Source organism: Aphelocoma coerulescens, chromosome 2 (assembly GCF_041296385.1).
Source record: "Aphelocoma coerulescens isolate FSJ_1873_10779 chromosome 2, UR_Acoe_1.0, whole genome shotgun sequence".
Taxonomy (NCBI): Eukaryota; Metazoa; Chordata; class Aves; order Passeriformes; family Corvidae; genus Aphelocoma; species Aphelocoma coerulescens.
In genome coordinates this window covers 144,271,911-144,296,042 of record NC_091015.1, presented here as the reverse complement: position 1 = coordinate 144,296,042, position 24,132 = coordinate 144,271,911, and the positions used below count along the sequence as shown (strand labels likewise).

The following is a 24,132-nucleotide window of genomic DNA, read 5'->3' as shown; positions in this document are numbered from 1 at the left end:
AACTGGAGAAGGTAATGGAATAAAGGGAGCTGCAGGTACTCTACAACCACTCATGTCATAGGAACAGTATTTTAAACTGTGGAGCTGTACGTTATCAGTGTTTATTATAAACAGCATTAACTACTGTGTTTTCCTTGGAATATTCACTACCTCTGAGTCACTTCCGTGATGAAGGGCAGTACTGGGAAAGAAGGGTATCAGTCCTCCGTCTTTCACGATGCTCCTATCTGTGCCCCACAGCCAGGGACAAGTGTTACATGACACTGAGCAGCCCACGAAGCTGCACCAGAGCATCAAGTGCCACCCACATCTGCATTACACTCACACCAACTTGGCAAACTTGAATTCATGTCTTCTTCAAACAAGCCATTGTGGAACTAGCTGCAGTTGCTTCCAGCCTTCTGTACAGTTTGTAAAAATAAGGGGTTTATTATAAGATTTCATCTATTTCTTAAGAAGAAAGATACTAGACTGTAAATGTTGTACAAAAATTTAAGTGAATTTTAAAAAATAATAAAGTCTTGAAAGATTTTTTTTCACTTGCACACATTTTGTAATAGTCTTCCAGCACTAGCCTAAAAGTAAAGTTTTGCCATTGCTTGAAGAAACTTCTTTTTCCTTCTCTGTGCAGCAAGCTGGAGGACTTCCTCGGGATTGCTGGCGTTCAGCTCTGTCTGGCCAATGGCTTTTATCTTGAAACAAAAGAGACACAACCAGCATGAGGTCTTCCAGTAAAGCTGTTTCATTTCGAGGCAGTTTCAGCACTAGTTCCATGGCGGGTAACATGCCCAACCACCACAACTTTACATGAGCACCCACATTCTAAAAGAATTGCGTGACAAAATTAGACTGGAATTGCAGCACCTTTTCAGAGGTGGTGGCAGGGAGGGAAAGACTCTAAAGAAATCCCACCACCCCCAAGCAGCCTGGGTTAACTTACTGCTATCTGCCGCTTGTCTGTCTCGCCTCGTTTGTGGTGGAGATCTGAGAACGAGTCAAGAAAAGTCACTAGGTAGGTAACAGACTTTTCCCAGCTGTCAACATCCAGTACGTGTGGTACTCCAGCAAAAGGATACATGTCAAATACTCTAAGATGGTGACATCCCAGATGTATTCGTAGTAAGAATCCATGGCATCGTGACTGCAAGACACGGCAGGTTAACTGACAGTCACATACACTGTTTAAGCATCTATGAACTTTGTTGTAACATTTACCTGTTCTGTTCCTGCAGTGCCTTAAAAGCAGTTTTATAGTCTACTTCTCTGAGGAACTGGCACAAAATAGCTACCTGTAAGGAAAGACCTGCAGTGATTCTGACAGCCTGAATTCCCCACAAACCAACCTTCCCCACAATGCCTTGCTCATTCCACTCCTTTTCTAGACCTACTGTAGACCTTGCTTCCAGGGCAAGCAAGTTCTGAGCACCTGAACACAGATCATTCTGACATATCAACAGCAGCAATAGCTAAAAGAAAAAGGGATTTACTCAGATCAGAAGGGACTGACTTGGCTTCCAGATACACTTATGAGCTTTTAAAGAAGAGTCCAATAAAAGCTTTGTTACTTCTTGGAGAATGACTGATCCCATGGAACAGCAATAGCACCTGCAGTTATCACAAAAAACAAGGCCAGGTTCCTAACACCACCCCACAGATATTGTCTCTCTAAAAAAAATAAAATCTATATTATCAGAGAAAAGTAGGACAAAACACCCCTAGACTACTACTTCTTACATTCCCAAGTATATGTTTATTTACTCATTAGTTTTAGTCCTGTGACTGTCCTAGAAGCAAAGGCAACAAAAGCTACCCTACTGCAGACTGCATTTCCAAGGAAAGCTGTTATTCCCTATATAAATATTTATAAACAAATGTTTTAGTTAATGCCATGTTTCACCTCTTACCTGGGTGTGACAATTGAGTAAAGAGCAACACTTGATCATTCTTTTTATCACCTACAGAAAGATTAGAAGCAAAACACATGTTCTGAAATGCTTGTTTTGGAACACAAACTGCAATTTTTCTTTTTTAATTCAAGGGACCAGCTAAATAGCTATCTACATTCTTCTACCCCCTAAAAACTCCAAGGCTTTAGCACATCTGCTGCTGAACTGAGCCTTCATCACTTTGGAGATTTCCAGCAGCTGGAGCCCAGCTGAGCACTCCAGCACTGCTGGTGAGGCAGGGCTGCTGCGCTGTCCTGAGCCGGTCTGGCCCCCAGCCCTGCCCTGCATGGTGTGGCTCTGCAGGGGCGAGCCAGGGGATGGTCACAGCACACACTGATTGTGCTCTGAGCTTTTCTGTTTGTTCTCTACTCCACTGGTGTCCCATCACACAGCTCTGCAGGTTCTATGAACTAACACAAAAGCCTGTGATTCAGCAAAGGAGAAGTTTCAGATTTTCTACGGCTTTCAAGTAACAAGCCAAAAAAGAAAAAGGGCCAATGAGGATGTGCATTCCTAAATGCATCAAGATATAACACCTCACATGCACAGGAATGTGTGTGCTGGACAGTTTTGTCTCTACATAGAATCAGGATGTTGAGTGAATCCAAGGAGAGATTTTTGTACATGCCCCTTTAGCTCACCTGGTCTGTGTACACATCTGGTGGCACCATCTTATTGAAGAAGTCTGAGCAGACAGCTCCTGCCTGTAGGTAATAGTGAAGGGCTGCTGAATACTGATTAGTTGCTGCCACGGGAAAAAAGCAAAATAAGATCTCAAAAGTAGATACAGCAGTTATTTAATACTCAGATCAATTGCTTATAAAATTATTCAGATCCGTATCTCATAGTTGAACTCTACTGCAAAAGTAACTTGTGGGTCCTGTTTAAAAAGCATGGACACATAGTGGTGGATGGAAAAACTACACCATCAGGAAAACTACCATCACAGGCAAAGTTCTGCCTTTCAGGAATTACTTTTTATTTTTTCAGGTAGTTGATATTTAATCTATCAACCTTAGAGTGGAAAAGAAGTTTGTCTTCAGTGAGCTTAGCACACATGGGGTAGTGAAGGAGTTTAGCTGGTGTGAGTGAGAGGAACAGCACTCTCGTGGTTCAGCACTACTTCTACTCCCAGAAAGCCCTTCCTGAGCTGTGGGGAAAGCAGCAGCCTCCATCCAGGGGCTCTGCAGCAGGAGAAGCCTGCTTGCCCACATGGCTGCCGAAATACAGACCACTGCCACTGCTCCAACCACTGTTAATTAAGTACCAGCTTTGAGGTGCCTTATGTCAATGTCCTCCTTCTGGGATGCTGCTGCACTTTGTACAGGCAATAAACACTGAAAAACAGGTTTATAACCCTGAGTCACTCTCCCCCATGTAGTGTGACAGCAATGAACACGGGATTAAGACCCCTCCTCTCACCCTGTAGGAATCCAGAGTGCTGAGAATATTTCTCTGCCTGTTTTTAAGGGTTCTTACCCCACTGAACAACACTGTTTTAACCTCCAACCTTGGAAAAAATTACCAATGATCAGACAAGAACTAGAAAATACAGTGGTGTGAATTAGGTGATAGACTACGTAAGATTGTCACAGGGTGAAAAATTTAGAGGTTTTGGGCTTCTCTTTGTAGGAAATAGATAAGAGTAAAAAATATCAAAATGGAGGATTGTTGTAGTTCTCTAAACCTTCTTCTCCTTCTTCTACTACTCCATATTCTGCAGTAAAAGTAGTTTGGAACGATTGGATAGAGAATGCCGCAGTTCCTGCCCGTGTTACTGAATAATTGGTAGGAAAGTGAAAATAATGTACTTTTTTAGTAACCATTGGTTAAATGGTTAAGTACATTAATGTACTTTTTTAGTAACCATTGGTTAAATTATCTTTGAAAGGCTGTGTAAACCTTGATAATTAGAGACTTCTCTCCTGTTTTCTGTGCTCTATGCTGTACCTGGGTCATGCTAGTGGCTCTGTTCCTCTGATAAGACTTAATACTGGCAGCATTGAAACTCAAGGAAAAGTCTTGGTTTATCTTTGAAACTCCTTGCAAGGACTTTTAGAAAATTTTCTCCCATCAGGAGAGATTTGATTTATGGCACAGTTTAGTGTCATCACCCCAAGTGTTATAAAGTGTCTTCTAGACAAATATGTCTCCTTTAGAAGCAACAGACTCACATTTCTGCACTACATCTTACTGCACACCACAGATATCCTTCCAGTCCAAAAAAATATTGGAAATATGGACTTTACCTCTGTGATAGCCCAAACCACCAGCAAGTAGATGCCAGAGACACAGAACATACCATTTTATGGCCAGAAAAGAACAATCTGGCCCGAAAGCTAAATTTCACTGAAGTGGTCTCAACAGACAATTTAAGTGAAATAAATGTCCAGCTAGCTTTGAGTGTGGCTGTGGCCATACCCTTCTCCAGCACACACACCTGGCAGTACCATACCTGTCTGGCTGTATTTCAGTTTACTTTTCTGCCTACCCCTCTGCCTCTACTCAAACTATAAAGCAAGCCCCAGGAACTGACTCTAGATTGGGCAATAATTTAGCAAAGCAAAGGATCACATAGGCTGGACAAGATTTCCCCAGGCAACCACTGCCTTGGTGTGATCTGGGTGTGTGTCATGGTGCCCAGAATCTGAAACCCTGTGTTGTCCCAGTTCTGCTGGTTGCTCCCAGCTGAGGAGCAAAGACAAGTACTGTGGGAAGTGGCAGGTGAGAAAAGAATGACAGGAAAGAGCTTCCCATCATAACCAATACCAAATCAGGAGTTCATGCTTCCTCATTTAGAAACCCTAGATACTTCCCTATACAAAATACAGATCCTCTCCATTCTGCTCATCTTGTGCTCCAGTGAAGCTGATCTCCACATTTAAAAGCAACCACTATTCACAACTTTCCATTCACTTAAAAAATACTCAAGTGTCATGGGTTCACACAATTACACCACTCAAGGACCAAGTAGACTAGAAAAGTGAAGTTATGGGTAACTCCTGAAGTTTCCCTTACCCTAAATGCAAGTCTGTATGGCTTCTATCCAAAGCTCAGTCTATCTGTGGGCTTAGACAACCTCCCAGACAAATCTACACCACTGCATCTGAAGATTTTAACCTCATATATCACTTAAACTTCTTTTCATAAAAGGAACTACAAGGAGGGTTATGTCAAACAAATCTCAGAGCAGCAAGGTACCTCTACACACATGTTAAAAACAGACATTGGTTTCACTTACCAAAATAAATATCTGCCTGAATAATTAACCAGAAGTGGTTGTTTGCATTGATAGTCAAGGCATAGCTGACCAGCTCTTTTACTGTAATAGCTACAGCTTCAAAGTCCACTGATTGAAGACTAAAGGAAAAAAGAAAGAAAAATAATTCCTAAGTTATTGCTTTGGTTTTTTAACCACTAATTTGATTTTCCATCTAGTTTAAGTCCAAAGCACCTTGCATTATGTGTGAAGCGTAAGTAACTCCAGAAAAGATTTCGTGTTGACTAAGACTACTGTTGTCACAGTACAGTAAATCTGACAGAACAAAAACATCCTTCACAGGCTTGAACAAAGAGCCAGAACTCTACAAGTGGCTGACACCACAAAAAGGTTCTGTGCAGGAATGTACATTCTCAGCTTCAAGAAATTTGAAGAGAATATCTGAAATCACTATAAATTTATCCCAGCATCTGCGTGAATGGCCAGACAGCAATCCCTGGAAAATTGTGGAACTAGCTTGGAAGGGAAGGCTGGGAATGGTGTGGCACAGTTTGGGCAGCCTTTCCCAAAGTGTCTGTGGAATTTTAATTTTCAAAAACATGGATTTTTCTCACCCTACTACTAAATTCTGGTAATAATGAAAACAACTTTCTTCTGATTGACCTTATAATATACATTGAAGCCTACGCCAGTAATGAGACTGGTTTAATCAGACCAACCACAGACAGATTAACCCCACTACACATTACACACTTTCACAAGAGTCATCTCTTCCAATGCATTCATGGAATCTAAACCAGATTTTGAGATCCCACCCCACAGAGCCTCTAAATTTCAGTGGAGAAATAGAGTTCAACCCAGCCAGAATAAATCAGGACATACCATTTGCCACTTCCAATTTTGGCTATTATTCAAACACACCCCAAAAAATATTAGTGATTTCATAATAAAGCATTACATAGTTCACATAGTTACATACAGCTCAACAGAGAACACAGCTAAAAAAACCCAGTTTTTTCTTCTCCTATTTCTTCTTTTCCATGTCTCCATCAGGACCATCAAATTAGGAGCAAAACTCTCCATGCCAGCTTTCCCAGAGACAGAATGGGGGCAGTGATGCCTTTACATGGAGAAATCACACTAACACACAGTAACTGGGACCAAACCTATCACACATGTATTTTGAAAGTAGTGTTTTTCATCATCATCTTACTTGGGGATGGATGAGGGCCAGATAGAAATGTGCTCTGCTGCAATATCATTCACAATGTCTTCCTAAGAGAAGAAAGATGGTATGAGAAATCACAACAAGAAACATTTCAAGAAAACCAATACTTTGATGATGTATACTAACCCGAACATTATGAAGTTTGACAAACAGGGACAATATTGTGGTTAGAACCAATGGTTCCTGTAAGAGGGGGAAAAAAAAAAGTATTCCCATGAACTAACAAAACTCCACTTTCTTCCCTAAGCTTTAAAACCATGTAAAAAGTTCTGCCATCATTATAATTTCCTATTGAAATAGGACAACATTTTGTTAAGAGACCTGCAACACAAGGATACTGCAAGAATGTTGCTGTAGAAGGTTTTTAATTACTTCAGATTTTCCCAAATAGCTCCTTGGATATAAACTTTACTTTGGTTTTACACATCTTTATGTTGTTTCTGTGATTACTACCTAACCTTAAACTTAAGCTAGGTATATTACAACTTTCTATGCATTTACAAACCCAGAAGCTATAAACAATTTCCCTCCTTCTTACTTCTGCTGCTTAGTATGATGCATGTAGCAGCTTCTTTCTCCCTCCAAAAGGAATGCTTTGCTTCGTGACAGCTGCAATAAAATACACTCCCACTGTAAACAGATCTCCATCAGAATTCAGTGTAATTTTTTTACAAGCTATTCCACACTGCTGTATGCCAGGTATAGCAAATTCAGATGTTTTTCAGCCATAAACACCCATATAACTGTTAGATTTTCTGGAGTTTAACATAAAAAGTCCAGAAAAAATACTACACCAAAAGGAAGCACAACACCACTGTGACTTACCCGAAGTTTTTTGATGAAGGACAACAGTTCACTCCTAAATTAGGGACACAGATACCTAAGTAAGTAATCATCCACAACGAATATATGCACATTTAAAACAAGAGTCAGTAGAGCAAATTCTTCACCTGCCAAAATACCCCTTTTACAAACATTCACAAATGCAGGGCATGTAAATGAAAATGCTCAAGCAGCCCATTCACTTGAAATACAATTACAAGCAAATTTTACACTAAAAACAGGTTACTAAGAGGTATGTTTTCATCAAACTATAAAAGGCATGAAAATCACAGAAGTCAACCACTGACTCTAAAAGGGAAACCAGTTGAACTGTACTGCAACTCCCCAAGCTAGGTTTGCAACAATGACCTAGAGACTTACTGAAGAGAGGTTGCAGTGATCATTTATAATGTACTTCCATTTCCTTGTCATGAACATCAGAAATTGTCACCATAAGACAATCCAGACAAGGACAGCCTTTGGAAAAGGTTTCACTGCTTCTTTTTGGTAGTAACAACAGGGTCACTGCCCTTTACTGTTTGAACCAGAGGGGTCAGGAAAGGTTCAGTAACCTGGAGTACACCTGTACTCCTTTTCCTTGCCAGAGTACACAACTGGAAGCTACAGCACGTCCGTACCCTCTTACGCCTGCCCACAACAGCGTAAGCAAACGCAGCTGGCCTTTAGCACACGTTAACCTGTTTAGCTCAAGGAAGGCAAAGACACAGGCAAGAGTGTGACAGAGGCACCTTTCCCAAGGGTTTAACGTGGAAAGCTGTTCAATATAGTCACACATGCCAAACTGTACCATATTAGACAACTTATATTTAGGCTAAGACTTCAAAACAGGCCAAGAACACTGGATAAGTCAGAGAGTCCTGAATCAGTCAGTTGAGGCTGAAGCTGCCAGTAGTCAGGTGACTGACAGAGAAAATACTTGACCAGAGTAACTTCATTTCCTTTCTGTTTGCAGAGCTTAGCTGAACTAGAATTTCAAAACTGAGTAACATTTAGCTTTAGACTCAGAAACAAAGCTAAGTACAGGTACTCATGCTGTGAGTTACGTGCTTGATACAACTATAGAAGTATATAACTGATACAGAATAATTCTATTTGATGCGAAGCAGACACCTCCAGCCCATTAGCTAAACTGCCCTCTAGATGCCATTGACTTTACTGGAAGATCTGCACTGGTTATAATGGGAGCCCAGGCATACACGCTTCAGTTTCTGCATGGTGAGCTGCCTCCCACACCTTTTCTGCCTCTGAAAAGGGAAGCCAACACATCCCTGCTAACACCGAACTCCCACAGTGGACAGGATTTTTATTCAGATCTTTAGCTGCTGCCACCACTCTGATAGTGGAATCCAGACAATTTTTGAAGAAACCTGGGATCAAAAAACCCATTCAAACCATTTTCAAAAATAATTTTAGAAAACATACCTGTACATAATACCCAGTGTAGACTCCCTGTGTTTTATCAAACTCACTCTTCCATCATTCCCACGTTTGTGCTGGTTGGATACACTGCAGATTTGTACAACAACCTCCCAGAGATCTTTAGCTGTGCGTCTGCTTTCTTTGGGACCTGGAAGTTCCTTGCATGTAGCAGCCAGCAACTGGCCCAGCTATGCAATGGAAAAAATACAGTAACTAAGGCTTCTCTGCATATCACCTACAGCAAAGGAACTACTGGCATTTAAAATGGCTAAGCAAGTGATTTTGAATTACAAACTACAAAGCAATCTAACTAAATTTTGCAGCAGAGAACACTGATGAAGAAGCTGGAAAATAGGAATTAAACAGAGCATTTTTCCATTTATTAGCTTCCTTGGTGTGTGTTTCATTATTACAAGCTCCAGAAAACAAACTTACATACTGCATAAAACCTAGACTCCATAAAAGACAGATTTACAAAGACTGGCCCTTTAGAACTCACTTAACTTCCATACAGTACTTAATCTTAACTGAAACTGGCACAATGTTATACAAAAAAGCTGAACCTCAAAAGGGAAATTAGAAAGTATCATAGGTAAGCAGAGCAGGGTAAAAATGAACCTGTCCTGTAATACCTGCCTTCTGCTCCACGGCCTAACTGTGAAGCAGAAACATTGCTATGAAACAATTCTGAAAACAAAGTTTCAAAGAAGAAAATGCTTGAATGTCTCCAAAAATTCAACACTAGTGCTAACTAAGTTAGAGAATGGAACCATTACAGTGCCTTTGGAACAGAAAAATAGCCAGACATGAAATCAGAGATCTGCACACTTCTCATACCTCCTACATAAATCTAGGCTGAGTTCCAGCTGAGAGGAGAGCTCTTTAGGGAAGTGCTACAGGGTTTCAGTCATGGCTCATAACCACACACACCTGATGGAACCACCTTAGCTGGCAGCCAACAAGGGCCAAGATGCAGCTTATTTCATGTATTCCTGCAGCACAGCTTCCATGTTTTTTGTGAACTGCTAAACATGCTTGTTGCTTAGCCCTACTATGTTCTACCCCATACTTAATTCATTACAGCCACAAAGCCCCACACTCTTGAGCAAAAGGTACTTGCTTTGAAAAGTACAAAAGACTGCAACAGAAAAAAGTCAATTACACTCTGAGAAAGCTTTGAGACTGAGCACTCCTTACCTTCACATAAGGATTAGTTTGAACCAGAGGTAATGGAACCTGCATGGTCAAATACTCATTCTCACACCAGTTTAACAGGAAGGCAACGCATTCTTCAGCTATAACTTGTCGAAGAGGAATATCTAAAAGAAAAGGGATTATTTGTTTAACTTCCTTTTTTTTTTTTTTGAGAAAAGAGTGCTGTATGAAAATAAGCAAATCCCATTCCCTCTAATCAGCTGGTTTTTTTTCACAGCTATCACAGAAAAATATGATGCTTAGCCATACAAGAGACCTCACCTTTGGAAATTAGGAGCAACAAGAGTTTCCTCTAATTACAACAGTACTAAGTTACTCCCTCACTGCGAAACCAGGAAAAAGCTTTTAGCAACCAGCAAAACTTTTCAGGTAGAAGTGCATGTTTATCCTGTTCAAGTCCTTTAAGTGACACTGAACAGAAACTGTCAATGTTTAGCAACAAGTAGGCATCATGCTCATTTCCAGCTTCTAAAAACAAATGAAACTTTTAAAGACTTACTAAAACCGGTCAGTGTAAAAGTCACTGCTGTTTTTCTACTTACACACCTAAGTGGTAAATCTGCAATACAAAGTTATTTTATTTTGCTGTGTTTTTTCCCCCCTCTTCTCTCACGGTTTGTGCTTTACTGCATCCTAGGAAAGACAGCAATGTACTTACCAGGTACTCTCATTTCTAAATATCCTCGGACTCTGCTTATAAGATCAGAAGGAGGACGTTCTCCAGAAACACCAGCTCCAGCTTCATGAGTGTAAATGTCCAAAAGTAGCATTTCATTCAGCATGACCTGACGGAGCTTTGGAGAAAACTCTGTCACAAGCTCCAAGCAAGCAGCAAAAAGCTGTTTTGCGTGGACAAAATCCTGTAGTAAAAATTATATGCATTAATGATTCCTAAAGAATTTATAAGGGAAAATACTACAACCTGAAGTGCCATTCCGCTCTATCCTGGCTGAACCAGCCTCGGCATCCATTAGCACCAGCATTGCTCAAGCATCTCACAGTGTCTACTTATGAGTCCTTTGGACTTGCTATTAAGCTTAAGAGTTCCATATTTTTTGAAAACAAAACAAAGAGTTTAAGGAAAAACATGCTAGAACCAGCTACTAGTATGTTTGGTACAATTTTGTTTTAGCTGCAACTTAGCAAACTTGTCAATTACAAGGAAAACAGAACAGCATTCCAATAAATTCCTTATGTAAAACACTCATCCAAAAGAAAAGTATTTCATATTAGTAAATCAAATCACCACTAGATTTAGATGCCAGATGATTTAGAACATATAACCAAAACTTTATATGACTGAAATTATCTCCAGGCCCAATTCACTGGAAAGCCATTATCTTTGCTCTGCTGATGGAACTCTTGAGAGACAGAAATACTGAACCATTATACAACACATGGAGCTTGTTACAACACCTCCCTCACCTCCCAGTTCTTCCGTTGGTTTTTCTCAAAAGGGGCCATCCAAATTTTCCATTTTCTTAAGATTCAATTGTCCAAACCAACCAGTAAGCTCAGATGGTTTGCTCACCTTAATGGCACAGCAGTGTAATCCCTTTGCCATCAGGATGTAGACCAAATCCCTAGTCAGACTGTCTTTGATTCCTAAAATAACATTGCCGTAAACATTTGGTACTTCCCACTGGGAGAGAAACGCATAGGACATTTGCACAGAAACAAGTTTTAGAATTCACATCACTGCTTAAAACACCCTAAACAAACCCCAAATACTGAAAATGACTGCCAACTCTTGTCTTTACATCCAATCACAAGTAATGTATGGCTCATTTACAAGTACAATAAAAACACCCAACTAGCCTTTGTTCACACTCTGAATATGCAATAATTAAGGGGAGGAATCAAAGACAAGAAATCTTTACTTATACAAAAAGATCTTCGTCTCTCCTGCTCCCACCTTCTAATTCCAGAAATTTAAGCTAAAACAATATTGCTATCTAGTCAGAACACTAAAAGCAAAAGCTATGAGAACATATTTTCTTATAAGGAAAGCCTGTGATACTGCCAGTAATTCCTTAAAACAAAGGTTATAAGTTTTGTAATACTCTTCACATAGAATGTGAGTTTAGATATGTATCACCATTCTTATTAAAACACCACTACGCAGAGGGGGAAAAGGTAAGTCACCCTGAGGATCTATTAGAAAATGTTTATTGTTCAGTGCAGTATGATACCTAACCAGTCCCTGAATTACTATCTCTTGTGACCACATGAACTAAGTTACCTTATTAGAAATTGTCCAGAACTGGCGTTCTGAGGTCATACCATGCAACTCAATTAAGATCTGGCGAATCCTCCAGGGATCCACTGACAGTATGAGCTGATGTTCAAGCTGGCCAATATTGACACTTGCTGAAGCTAGAAGAAAAGCAGGTCTCCAGCACATTTCTTCTCCATGTAGATACTTACAATTCTTTAGTATTTAACATTTTAATCAGAACATAGTAAGAGCAGCAGATACATCATGCTTCCATAGGTCTAGCCATCCTTTTGTGCCCTTCCATGAACACCCTGTGCTACGTTCCTAGCACCCTGACCTAAAGGGCTGCTTGCAACTCCCCCCTTCCTCACTCCAGCAGCTCAGAGCACTCTTGCTATAGTAAAGCAATAGCTTCAAGATCTGCATTAAAAGTGTGTTCCTGTACTGCTTTAGTAAAAATATGCATTTTCTTAACTGGTTTAAGCTATGGCAAGACTTCATTAGAGCTGAAAAGGTAAGGTCTTTCCAGCTCCGGCCAACATCTGGCACCTCTCATTAGCTTTGACTTGTGCAGCTGCACAGCCAGTCACCTGTACTGGGGAAATTAACTGGTTGAAAAGATCTGTTTCACTTCGGTAGGTTTAAAACTTCATTCAGATGGCACTCCTGGTCCAGCTTACTGCACAGTCACATCATCATTAATGTATGTAAGTCCAGAGGCAGGGTTCCATTTCTGGGAACAGCTGCCACAGCCACATTTGGTTCAAACCAACACCATACTCTCTCACTTGGTCACCTAGGACACACTCATTTGAGCTTATCTTTTATACTCACTTGAGATACAAACAAGTAACCTTCTTGAACAAGTATGACATGCAACAACAGAAAGTACTCTCAACCTTTATGAGAACAAACCTGCACTTAGCAACCTCAAGGTGTTCATCACAGAAACAGGGCACTGTCTGCTTATAAGTTAATGAAAATATTCTGAAAATTACCTGGGATATCATAAAAAGAAGTCACAGGTTTTGTGCACAGGTTGATTCGAGGAGATCTCTTCCGCATTTGCTCAATGAGCAGTTTCCGTTCATCATCTTTCAGCAGTTTTATGAAAAGCTCATGAGATGAAATCATGAAGACAAACTGAAGATCTTCCATGCCCAAACACAAGTTTCTAAACAAATAAAAATGTTAGTACATAAGCAGGAAGAAGGTGCTTATTTTTCCACTTACAAGTTCTTGAAATATTTATTGTGCTGTATTACATCGCTTACAAAGTGCAAATTCATGTTATCTTAATATGGGTACACACTTGAGAAATGCTGCCATTTTTCTCTTCAATTCTTCAGAAGCATTTTCCAAGTTTATTGACCCTGAACAAACCTGGAAAAGAAAGCAGAGAAGAACTAAGCAGCCCCCTTGTAATTTATAGTTTTTAGTTACAGCCAGTGTTACTGACCAGCTTTTTGTCTCACAAGTAGTAACAGACAGTAAATCTCTATCTCAAGTGAGGCAACAAAGTTACAGAATCATGGAATGGTTTCGGTTGGAAGACACCTTAAAGATCATCCAGTTCCAACCACCCTGCCAAGGGCAGGGACACCTTTCACTAGACCAGATTGCTCAAAGCCCCATGCAGCCTGGCCTTGAACACTTCCAGGGATGGGGCATCCACAGCTTCTCTGAGCAACCTGTTCAAGTGCCTCACCACCCTCACAGTAAAGAATTTCTTCCTAGTATTTAATCTAAACCTGCCACTTTCAGTTTGAACCTATTACCCTTGTACTGTCCCTCAATGCCCCTGCAAAAATCCCTCCCCAGCTTTCTTGTAGTCCCCTTCAGGTACCTGAAGGTGCTCCAAGATCCCCTTGGAGCCTTTGTTTCTCCAGGTGGAACAACCCCAACTCTTTCAGCCTGTCTGTAGTTTTTGCTTTGTAGTGTAATTTTTGAATTTGGTCAAGTGCTGTTGGGTGGGAACCAAGTGCAGCTTTGCTGGGTGGTTAGCCTAATTCATCTAGAATCAAACCAGTATGTCTGTTTTGCTCTGTGTAACCCTGTCATGACTCTCTTACTCTGATTGTAGAGATGAGACCAGCTCTCAAGGGTTGCTTGTAAGCCAAAAAAGAAAGATGAGATTTGACTGACAAAGCTTGATAAAGAAATCTCAGTACAGCTGTGTGAAATGTGACTGTCTCTGAAGGAAACCTGATAAAAGCTGTCGCTATCACACATGGATCAGTTTCCTTCAACCTGTACACAAGATAGGATGTTTCAGACAACTGTGATCTTCCCTCAGACATAATTCACATTCCTCTTCCCTATTCCTCTGGTATAGAGATGCACTGACACTGAGTACCACACTATCAGTCAGCCTCACAAGATCACTTAGCACATGAGTTTAAAAATGAAATATTTCTAAGTGCAAAATGACAAGATTCACTTGGATTTGGGGTTTTTTTAAAACCAGCAGTTGCAAAATAACTAGATAGTTGAATTTAATTTCCAGCTTGCAAGAATTTTTTTTAATAATGTTTTGGTCCCAATATGAAGAGCTGATTAAGTTTTACTTGCTCTGCAGTAGAGAGTACTCAGTTAATTTTTGCCACATGCTTGAAGAGACAAACAAAAGAACCAGGCTCAAATTAATAAAAAACATTAAAATAACAGCAAAGCAATAAAAGGATTTAGTTTGAGCAGTAACAGTTTCCTAAAAAGCTTCAATAAGGGTAACAGTGTAGGTCTCACACATAACAGTAACTCAGGATCACTTCACATGCTAACTTCTACAACAAAGCTTTAAGGGAAAAGTGGTCCTCTTCCACAGGTACTTTTTCTACTCATTCTCTCTGTCTTGGAGAATTTGATTCTTTGTTCCATGAAAACAAATATTCAGCAATGTCTCCATATAATTTAATGGTATCAGAAATAGCAGCAATTTCAAATACAAGCTGAAGCAACAGCTCACCACTGGATCCTCCCCAACAGAAGGAAACAGAGCTATGAACACAGATGCAGAACTGATCACTGAGTGTAATTGTACTAACTGCAAACAAGTTGAATAATGTTTGAGAAGTTACCTTTCTCTGCTTCAGAAATCTGAGCATTACTTGCAACAATAATAGTTATATGGGGAAAGAAATCTCTCACTAAATACCATTTTCACTTCTAATTTTAGATGAATGTTTTACCTCAAGAAGGAAGTCTATTTTCTCTTTGCTGGGTTTCAGGAACAGTTGACAAAACTGAATATCAATTATTCGACCTTGTAATACATCGCAGACTGTGTTGCACACGCAGACTTTGAAACAGACCTCATCCAGAGCATCATTCCTGCATGAACACAAAACTGAAGATCACAGGATAGCTCTGACAAACAAACAGTGGTATCACAGCAGTCAGAAAAACAATTCTAAAAAAAAAATCAGTAAAGTGATAAAATTAACTGTTAATGTTCATTACATTTTTTCCATATACGGCCACAGTGAGATCCAACCGAAGAGCTCTGGTGTGATGTAAAATTTAGTTTAGACTATTGCTACCAGAAATGAAGGCTGAAGTTCCTTGGATGTAAGCAGTTTGTTGTTAAAAGATTTTACATATTTTCCACAAAAACCATAACTAATGAAAATTGCTCCTCATTATCACTGAAAATTGATCATTATTTAATGTCTCACCCTTGCTGAGCTTTTTGGAAGAGTTCTCTCAGCACTGATTGTCTGAACTGTTCAGGTAAACTGAGGGTTAGGTTATCTTCAAGGAATATCTTCACTAAGTCCTGTAACAAAAACACAGTTGGAATAGTCAATGCATAATGCAAAATAAACAGACAGAAAATTATTTTATCTGGTAAAAATGATCAAACAGAGAAGCAGCTTGCATCCCTATTTAATACTAAAATTCACTGAACAACCAAAAAAGAATCAAGTAAGAAAGAAAGCTATCATCATAAAAATCAAAGAACAACAACAAAAAAAACCCAAAATAAACTTGCAACATCTAAGTAGCAATATTCCCTGAAACTCAAAGAATTAGAGTCTACCTGAAAATCCTGTATCTTAGCTGGCAGGAATTATTTACCATTGTACAGAATACAAGCTAATCTGGTACATATTAGATTAAAATATGTTATATTCCTAAACACATAGGATTTAAAACAGTATGTTAATGGTTAAACTGCCATTTGAAATTTCTTAAAATCCATACCCGTTCAAATGGAATCATCCACAAGGAAAGATTAAAAACCCCCTCAAATATATGTGGGTTTATTTAGGCATCCTACCTGATATTTGCCAGATTTCATACAGCTGTGGATTTGACTATACGGAGTTGCCTGTTGAGATGCATCATCAGAAGATGAGGTAAGAACCTCACAAGCTTGACAATACCCAGCTAACCGTTCTTCATCTATGGTAAAATGAAGTGATGATGAGCCATTCTGAAAAGTAAGAGTTAATTCAGATTTTAGTAGCCAAAGTATTACGATACATATGTTTAATTCAGAAACAGAGACTTACAATTTCCCCAAGTAACAGCAAAAGAACAAACGAATGTGCATGTACACACTTCATTTAAATAAAAATTGGAGTTCCGCAGTTTTGGAAATATGAATATGAAGCAAAATATAAAAGGAAGCATACGTTACTTATAAATTAAAATGTACTTTTTAAAAAGGTTAGATCATAGGCAATCTGATTTCCAAGGGAAAGTTAGATTAAAATAAAATAGGAAGTGCTCTATGGTTACCTTCCTCAAAAACACATCATCACCATGGACACAGGATGTAGTGTTCATTTGAGTCAGTATTAGCACTGGAGATGTTATTTCTGCATTTTTTGCATCAATACAATTTGTGTAAAAGAATATTCATTACAAAATGTAGAACAAAGCTGCAATATACTGCAACCACTTAATATAATTTCAAACCAGGCACAATGTGAAAAAAAAAATTACTGTCAAAACTTCAGGAAGTTTCTTTAAAAACTCTGCGCACCATTAAGAGTAATTAAACTGCTAAAGAAGGAAGCAATAATTTAGACAAAGGTTTTTTTACAGAAAAGTTGAATACACATGCTAAAAGAACACTTGTTACCTTTGCAATCAACTCCTTTGTTCTGAAAAACTTTTCTTTAGCCTTTTCATGAACAGCTGCATTTGTAGATCCTTGTTGGAAATAGATTGCACCCAAATCATAGCAAACCTGCAAACAGCACTGATATCAAACACACAGTACACCTTTCCCCACATACTTCAATTGCTTCCTCCTTAACTGCAATCTCAGTCTGAGTAATTCTGCACAAGTATTACAAAATTAAAGAATGATTTTCCCATAATCATTGAAAACAATGCAATAAGCTGTCCTTGTCATATAATGGGTTATTCTGGGGGATTGAGGGAGCAAAAGTGAGAGGTTGGTGGGAAGCAACAATATTTACAGTGATAAAAAAAGTTCTATTAATGTAAAAATGAAGCCAGTACTATCTCATTGCATTACCAAAAAAACCAAAACAACACAGGGAACATTAATAGAAAAATACTGCAATTTACCTCAAAATTATTACTTAATACTTTGTCTAAAGAAACAGATTTAATTGAAAGCTTTAGTACAAAATGTGAGCTACCTGGCACTGTATCTCCTCTGCACTGATTTTCAGTCCAGCTGTGGAACTCTCTGTTTCTCCATTCACCATACCAGGTTCCATGGCCAATAAATCCAGAGTTCTTATAGTATGGACATAAAGATCTTTGTTTAATTTAAGTGCTCCTTCTAGGACCAGGATGGAATCAGCAGCCTGCTCCTTCAACTGTAATAGTTCAAATTCATTACAAGAATTAACCTCTTGGTTTTAACTGTGGGTTTAAGTTAATGCTAGAATTTTAACAGTTCAGTAAAAGGTTAGTTTTAAAAAAAGTCCTTACATAACTGTTCTATTGCCATGTAGAAATGGCTTCTGTATTTCTTGTACAATAAGGAAATTCATATTTACATGTAAAATTGAGCAAAAATAAGAAGGGAAAAGAGTCTCACCACTTTCAAAATATTTTCAGTTAGTTCCTTTTCTTGCTGAATCTGGTTCATACTGCAAGTTAGACACAACAGGTCAAGAGTTCAGTTATAAGGCAGACCTGCATGTTATTTCATTTCATGTTCTAGATCACAATAAGTCATTCATACTAAGTTTTGCTTGACTACATTTTAAACATCATTATGCAGGCCCACTGACTGCTCTTATCTATATCTGAAATACAGAACTGTATAATGAAAAGATAGTTTTGTATGAGAATGTGGTTCAATAAAACAAAAAGTTGCAAACTTATCACTGCCTTTTTTAAGATCAGACTGCTAATAGCAATTCAATAGCAAAACAATCATGAAGAAAGCTTCCACAGCCTCAAGTCTCTTGAAGCTTCAACATTTAAATCTCTCAAACACGTCGGGGGCAGAAGCGTGTTCACACATTTATGTAGAAAATTAAAAGTATTTTTATATTATTTTCCCCACACAGATTTTCATTTTATTCAGGACCAGACTCTGATACATATAGGACAATACAAGATTTATAGTAAAATGAGGAGGAGGAAGAGGAGTATAGTTAATCAACATATTTAACAGACTCTCTCAAGCAAGTATGGTCTAATGCTAAATTATAAAATTAACACAAAACATATGAAAAGTACCACTTAGATACTTCCAAATTTTGGAGAAATCTGTAACATAAAAGTCAACTCCAAGGACAAGTTGTTTCTAAAGCCTCACAGCTTCTAGAAGGCAAAATGCAAACTTGATTTTAAATTACAAATTATTGTCTAATGAAGCAAATGAAAATACTTCATTATTTCTTAGCTTATCATACACAATGCTTCAAATTGGTATAATAAAACAACCATATTAACCAAGCTACTGTAAGTTAGGGATGCAAAAGAATGCAAGAAATGTACTCCATCTAAACTAGAGCATAAGCATTCTGCCAAGGCAAATTGTCATCTCCCGTCCTCCCATGATTTTTCATGCCACGATGAAGTCACAAAGATTGTAACACTGACAGAGTGGAACAACAGACAAGTATATGTATCAAGCATGTGTGACAAGAAAGTAAGAATATACTTGAAATAAATCCAAGTTTTCCATGTTACAAGTAGACATTTTAAGCAACTGTATGTTATTAACATGATTCAATCCACTTAGAAATTACATTGCTGATTATAAAAGAGCCACGACATCCAAATGACTTATATCTGTAACTTACACATTTAACTGAGGTGGACCAGGTTTCACTTGCTTTACAGGAAAACTACTTTGAACGATGGTCCTTATGGCCCTACATAGGGGAAAAAATTAAGCAAAGAATGGTATTAGCCTCAGAAGTGTAATAAGCAGATTACAGGCCTTTGGTAATAGCAGTTTACCATTTCAGAAACATAGCATCAGAATACATCCTTTACTCAAGAGCACATTTAGTAGTTAAGAAATGCTCCTATGTCCATAAAAAGCCAAAAGACATTAAGATTTTTGTATTTATGAGGTGACAGTTCAAACCACTACCTTTACTGTCTTTTTTTTTAGGGAAGAAAACCAGCTCTAGAGCAGCTTTTCAGACTCAGCTCCTTCACTATAACCTAGCAACAGATCACAATATTGTTAGTACTTCAGGATTCTTTCTCCTTCTATGTACGATTATACAGATAGAACAAAACACTACTTTGTTCTATAATTATTTTATATTATTGCCTAGGAGTAGTTTACCATCTGTTGTAGAGTAGTATTGCCATTGCAGTGGTTGGGGGTAAGCTGGACAGGTCTACATCCACATGTTTAGTTCCCGGGGGAACTTTGCTGATACACAGAAGTTCATTCAGTAGCATGTTCAAGACAGGAACAGACAAGCTATTAAAAAATAAAAGAGAGAATCATATACTTCATAGAGTAAATCTACTTATGGAATGTTAAACAATATACACTGCTGTTCAGTGCTGGATTATTACTTAACATCCCACGGATGTTTATCCAGCATTTCAGATCAGGTATGTAAAGCAGTTACCAGTACTAGCTGCACAAATTAAGCCCAAGTGGATGGTTGCCCTGACAGTTGGACTTCTCCTCTGTACCACTGCACCAGCCCACACAGGCACCTTACCAGAATAATCCAGTCATCTGTAACAGCACAACTCAGCTAATAAGAAATTATTTCAAAGCAGCCCCAGACCACACTCCCCAAACGTAAACAACCCCACTTCCATCACAAATGACATTTCACTCACATAAAGTGAACAGTGAAGACTAGGAACTCTATGAACACAGATTAAGTAAAATACACATCAGCTGGGACAGAACTCTCTAATAAAATGAGAAGACATGAAAGCTGGACTGCACTGCTCCAAGCTTTTGTGGTATAACTTAACACAACTAAAATACTATTACAAATTTAGACATCATTTGAAATTAGATCAGCTACTGCCAAAGCACCTTTGATCTTGTGAAAAATCTGCATTCTTTGAAACCAGTATTGAAAACAACCAGGGAAACTACACTTTCAGCAGTTAAATCCAGGATTTCTGTTCAACAAATTTTAGGTCTTGTGTTTTATCAGGAGTGCTCTATAAGGAGCGGCTGGTGGAGGGAGCTGAAGGTGCTTGGCCAGAAGAAAAGAAGGCTCAGAGGGGACCTTATCACTCTACAACTCCCCGAAAGGAGACTGTAGCAAGGGAGTGGTCAGTCTCTTCTCCCAGGCAACAAGTGACAGGACGTGAGGAACTGGACTCAAGTTGTGTCAGGGGAGGTTTAGATCGAATTTTAGGAAAAATTTTTCACCAAATGGGTGGTCAGGCACTGGAACAGGCTACCCAGGGAAGTGGTTGAGTCACCACCATACCCTGAAGGTACTTAAATTACCTGTAGATGTAGCACTTAGGGACATGGTTTAGTGGTGGACTTGGCAGTGTCAGGTTAATGGTTGGCCTCAATGATCTTAAAGCTCCTTTCCAACCTAAATGATTCTATAATTCCATGCAAGTTAGAACCAGGGCAATTATTGCCCACCTAAGTTCTTACATTAAATTATGGGTAAAAGAGGCAAGAGACCTGTGTGAATTAATAAAGAACTCCTGCCATTAGCTAAGTGTAAACAGGAGACCATATGTAAACAAGAACCATCTGGACACAATCCTGTGCCGTGTGCTCTGGGGTGACCCTGCTTGAGCAGGGAGGTTGGATCAGGTGACCCACTGTGGTCCCTTCCAACCATGCCCATCCTGTGATTCTGTCAAGTGCAGCTCCCTAATGTGCAGTAGTTCCCAACTGTTCTAGCCCATCAGACGATATTTCAGCCGAAATTTAAAAAGGAAAGATGCAAAGGTGGGGTTTGTCTATTTCAACCACAGTCATTTCAGTGACCTAGTTCACAGACAAATGGAGTTCTTCATATCAACAGAACTGGAGCAAGACCTCCAATTTCAAGTGCGTCAGAATGAGGAAACTCATGCTAATTTTGTCACTGAAGAAAACATAACCTCCAATTCATCTTAGTAGAGTTTTCACGTACATACCTCAATGTCTAAGACATGCTATATTTCATCTCTAAATAGCGTTGATTTGTTCAGATACACTGCCTTTATCAAAACCCTTTCCTAACCTACAGCTGAAAGAAAACTTGATTTCAATTGTCATACCCAAGACAGTTCTTAATGTAAGGGAGATACTGTCAGAAAAGGGAGCTAGACAGATTTCTGTTTTTTAAAATAAGTATCTCAAGCCACTTCAACTTAGTAAGTTCAGCATGAAGATGTACAGACTATACCTTTTTTCTAATACATCCAAATCCCACTTCAGATGAGCAGCAACTTTGAGAGCAAGAAGTTTTAAAATGCGGTTTCTTTTGTTATCAGGTGGTGGCTGGACTTGGTTCTGTTCATTCACTGATGGTTTTGAAGCTTGTTCCAAGAACTGAACAATCAGCTGCACAGGTGGTGGATCTGCAAAAAACCACAGCCACTCCTCAAATTCTGTGTAAGCCCAGAAATTAGGGGGGGGGTTTCCAGCTATGAACAGGGGTTTTTATCCTTGGTGTTTACAGTGCTGATATTGTTACCTGGTAAGGTTCTAATCCCCAATGGTGTCCTGCATTATGCTGACTCAAATTAGACTATTAACATACCTTTACTTAACCTTAAAGTTCACTTGACCATGGTAACCACACTCTCACGCCTTTATTTATTTTCACTATTTTGTATTAATTATAATACTTGCATCTGCTGAAAATAAATGCTGCCTAATAAAATCACAAGTGAACTATTGTATAAACTACATATCTACTTGTAATTCTCCTCTGCATGTAAAGTATATTTTCAACCAGTTTCTGGTACTTCTGAATACATTTAGAAAATACTTTCAGATTGGTTAAAAAACAACATTAAAAAAAGCACCCAAATCTCTCCCTTAAAATAAGATGGCCAATACCTTTGAGTTCTTCTGAAAAAAGAGGCCCAAGAATAGCTATTACACTCTCCCTGAACTTTGTGAAACATAAAACAAGTATTAACAATTTACTTAATTAATTTCAAAATAGAATCTAAGTGTAGATCTAAGCATAAGAGCTAAGCTAGATTATACTTATATGTACTTTTTGTAGAGGCAACACTGGCCCAGGTTTTCCTGTTTCCTCCGCCTCCCCACAGAATTTGGGTACCGAAAAAGATGACTACCACTTATGACTATCAAAAGATCAGCTACTTTTAAATATGGTCACTTTCTTATAGTACGTCAGACGAGATTTCTATTTATTCCAGGTCCAGAGAGCAATTTCAGCACTGAACATTTCGGAGGACTTCAGCTCCTGACACTAACAAGACTCCAACGGGAGAAAACCAGCTGTGATGTTCACAAGCAGCACTTCCTACCGTACAAACAACTTACAACACTTCCGCACACAACATTCACACATGCGAAAGAAAAAGCGATCTACCAGACAAGAAAGACAGAGAAGTGAAGTTATTACATAGGAAAGATAATGTTAAATGAGAAAAACCGCGCTACTGCCGGCGGTAAATGCCGCCGCATAACCGCGGGCAGTGCCCGGCTCCCTCTGCCCCCGACTCCCCAGCACCGCAGCGGAGCCCCCCGCACCGACGGCTCACAGCCCCCCGAATGATCCTGCCCCAGGAGGGGCCGGGGAGCGGAGACGGCCGAACGCGAGGCCGCAGGGAGGCGGCGGCCAGCAGGGCACGCACCGGGAGAGGGCTTCTGCAGGTGCTGCTCCAGCAGCGCCTCCTCCAGCACGAACTCGAACCACGACGTCTGCGGCGGCGTGCATGGTCGGCTAGAGGTGGCAGCTTCCCGGTCCGCCGCCTCCGCGCTCATGCCGACCGCTCCGCTTCGAACCCCGCACACAACCCCACAACACCCAGCGCACCGACGGCTGCACAAGATGGCCGCCGGCCCCCGCCCCCTCGGAGGCGGCCCGTGCAGGGCCCCGCCCGCCGCGGCGCGGGGAACGTGGCGCCGATGGGGCAGCGTGCAGCCGTGCGGCGGTGCCGCGGGTTCGAGGCTGGGCGCTGCCCGCACGGCCTGGGCGGGCCTGTCGGCAGAGCAGCCTGACTCCCTTACGAAATCGGCGTTTTTCTTTCCGAAATCACTAGTTCGATGCGTATCCCCTGCAACGCCCCGCAGCCGTCCCTCCGCCTGTGCATCCGCCGCGGTCCTGTCCCCACAGGGCATCCCCCTGTGAGACTCAGGCCGGTAAATGGCTCACCCTCCATGCTCCTGCCCATGCACACCCTAAGGCCTCATGAAAGGGTAAAGAAATTAGGACCTTGATCCATGGAGGCAGATTTGAATCATGGAATCATAGGGGTTGGAATGGACCTTAAGGATCATTAGTCCCAACCACTCCTGCCATGGGCAGACACCTCCCACTAGACCAGGTTGCTCAAAGCCCAGTCCAGCCTGGCCTTCAACACTTCCAGGGTTGGGACATCCACAACCTCCCTGAACAACCTGTTCCAGTGTTTCACCACCCTCACAGCTGATAGGAAAGATGGGTGCTAATGGCTT

The 24,132-nt window shown here is 40.0% G+C and overlaps 1 protein-coding gene across 2 annotated transcripts; it reads right to left on the bottom strand.

Annotated features, from left to right (window-relative positions):
• Positions 1-85: 85 nt before the first annotated feature.
• Positions 86-23,510, bottom strand: INTS8 (integrator complex subunit 8). 2 transcript variants are annotated; one of them, XM_069005160.1, is made up of 27 exons: positions 23,310-23,510; positions 21,881-22,055; positions 19,831-19,971; positions 19,334-19,405; positions 18,115-18,166; positions 17,708-17,890; positions 17,179-17,286; positions 16,369-16,524; positions 15,764-15,864; positions 15,278-15,419; positions 13,402-13,472; positions 13,088-13,263; positions 12,114-12,247; positions 11,403-11,513; positions 10,530-10,731; positions 9,854-9,975; positions 8,660-8,844; positions 7,220-7,253; positions 6,521-6,577; positions 6,380-6,441; positions 5,188-5,306; positions 2,588-2,691; positions 1,905-1,955; positions 1,216-1,289; positions 1,077-1,141; positions 941-984; positions 86-692 (listed from the first exon to the last, which is right to left on the bottom strand). In XM_069005160.1, exons 1-27 carry the CDS (start codon positions 23,437-23,439, stop codon positions 576-578), a joined length of 2,988 nt encoding a protein of 995 aa, XP_068861261.1. In that variant the 5' UTR covers positions 23,440-23,510; the 3' UTR covers positions 86-575. The 2 variants fall into 2 exon arrangements, with proteins under 2 accessions (XP_068861261.1, XP_068861262.1); XM_069005161.1 differs by lacking the exon at positions 1,216-1,289.
• Positions 23,511-24,132: the final 622 nt, after the last annotated feature.

Bases quoted from the DNA above. Each gene is read 5' to 3' on its own strand.
- INTS8 (XM_069005160.1), bottom strand. From the start codon at position 23,439: ATGAGCGCGGAGGCGGCGGACCGGGAAGCTGCCACCTCTAGCCGACCA. The intron at 6,578-7,219 runs GTAAGTCACAGT...CCCCTCTTACAG, and splicing joins CCTTCATCAAAAAACTTCGG to GAACCATTGGTTCTAACCAC. The intron at 6,442-6,520 runs GTTAGTATACAT...TTCTTCTCTTAG, and splicing joins TCAAACTTCATAATGTTCGG to GAAGACATTGTGAATGATAT.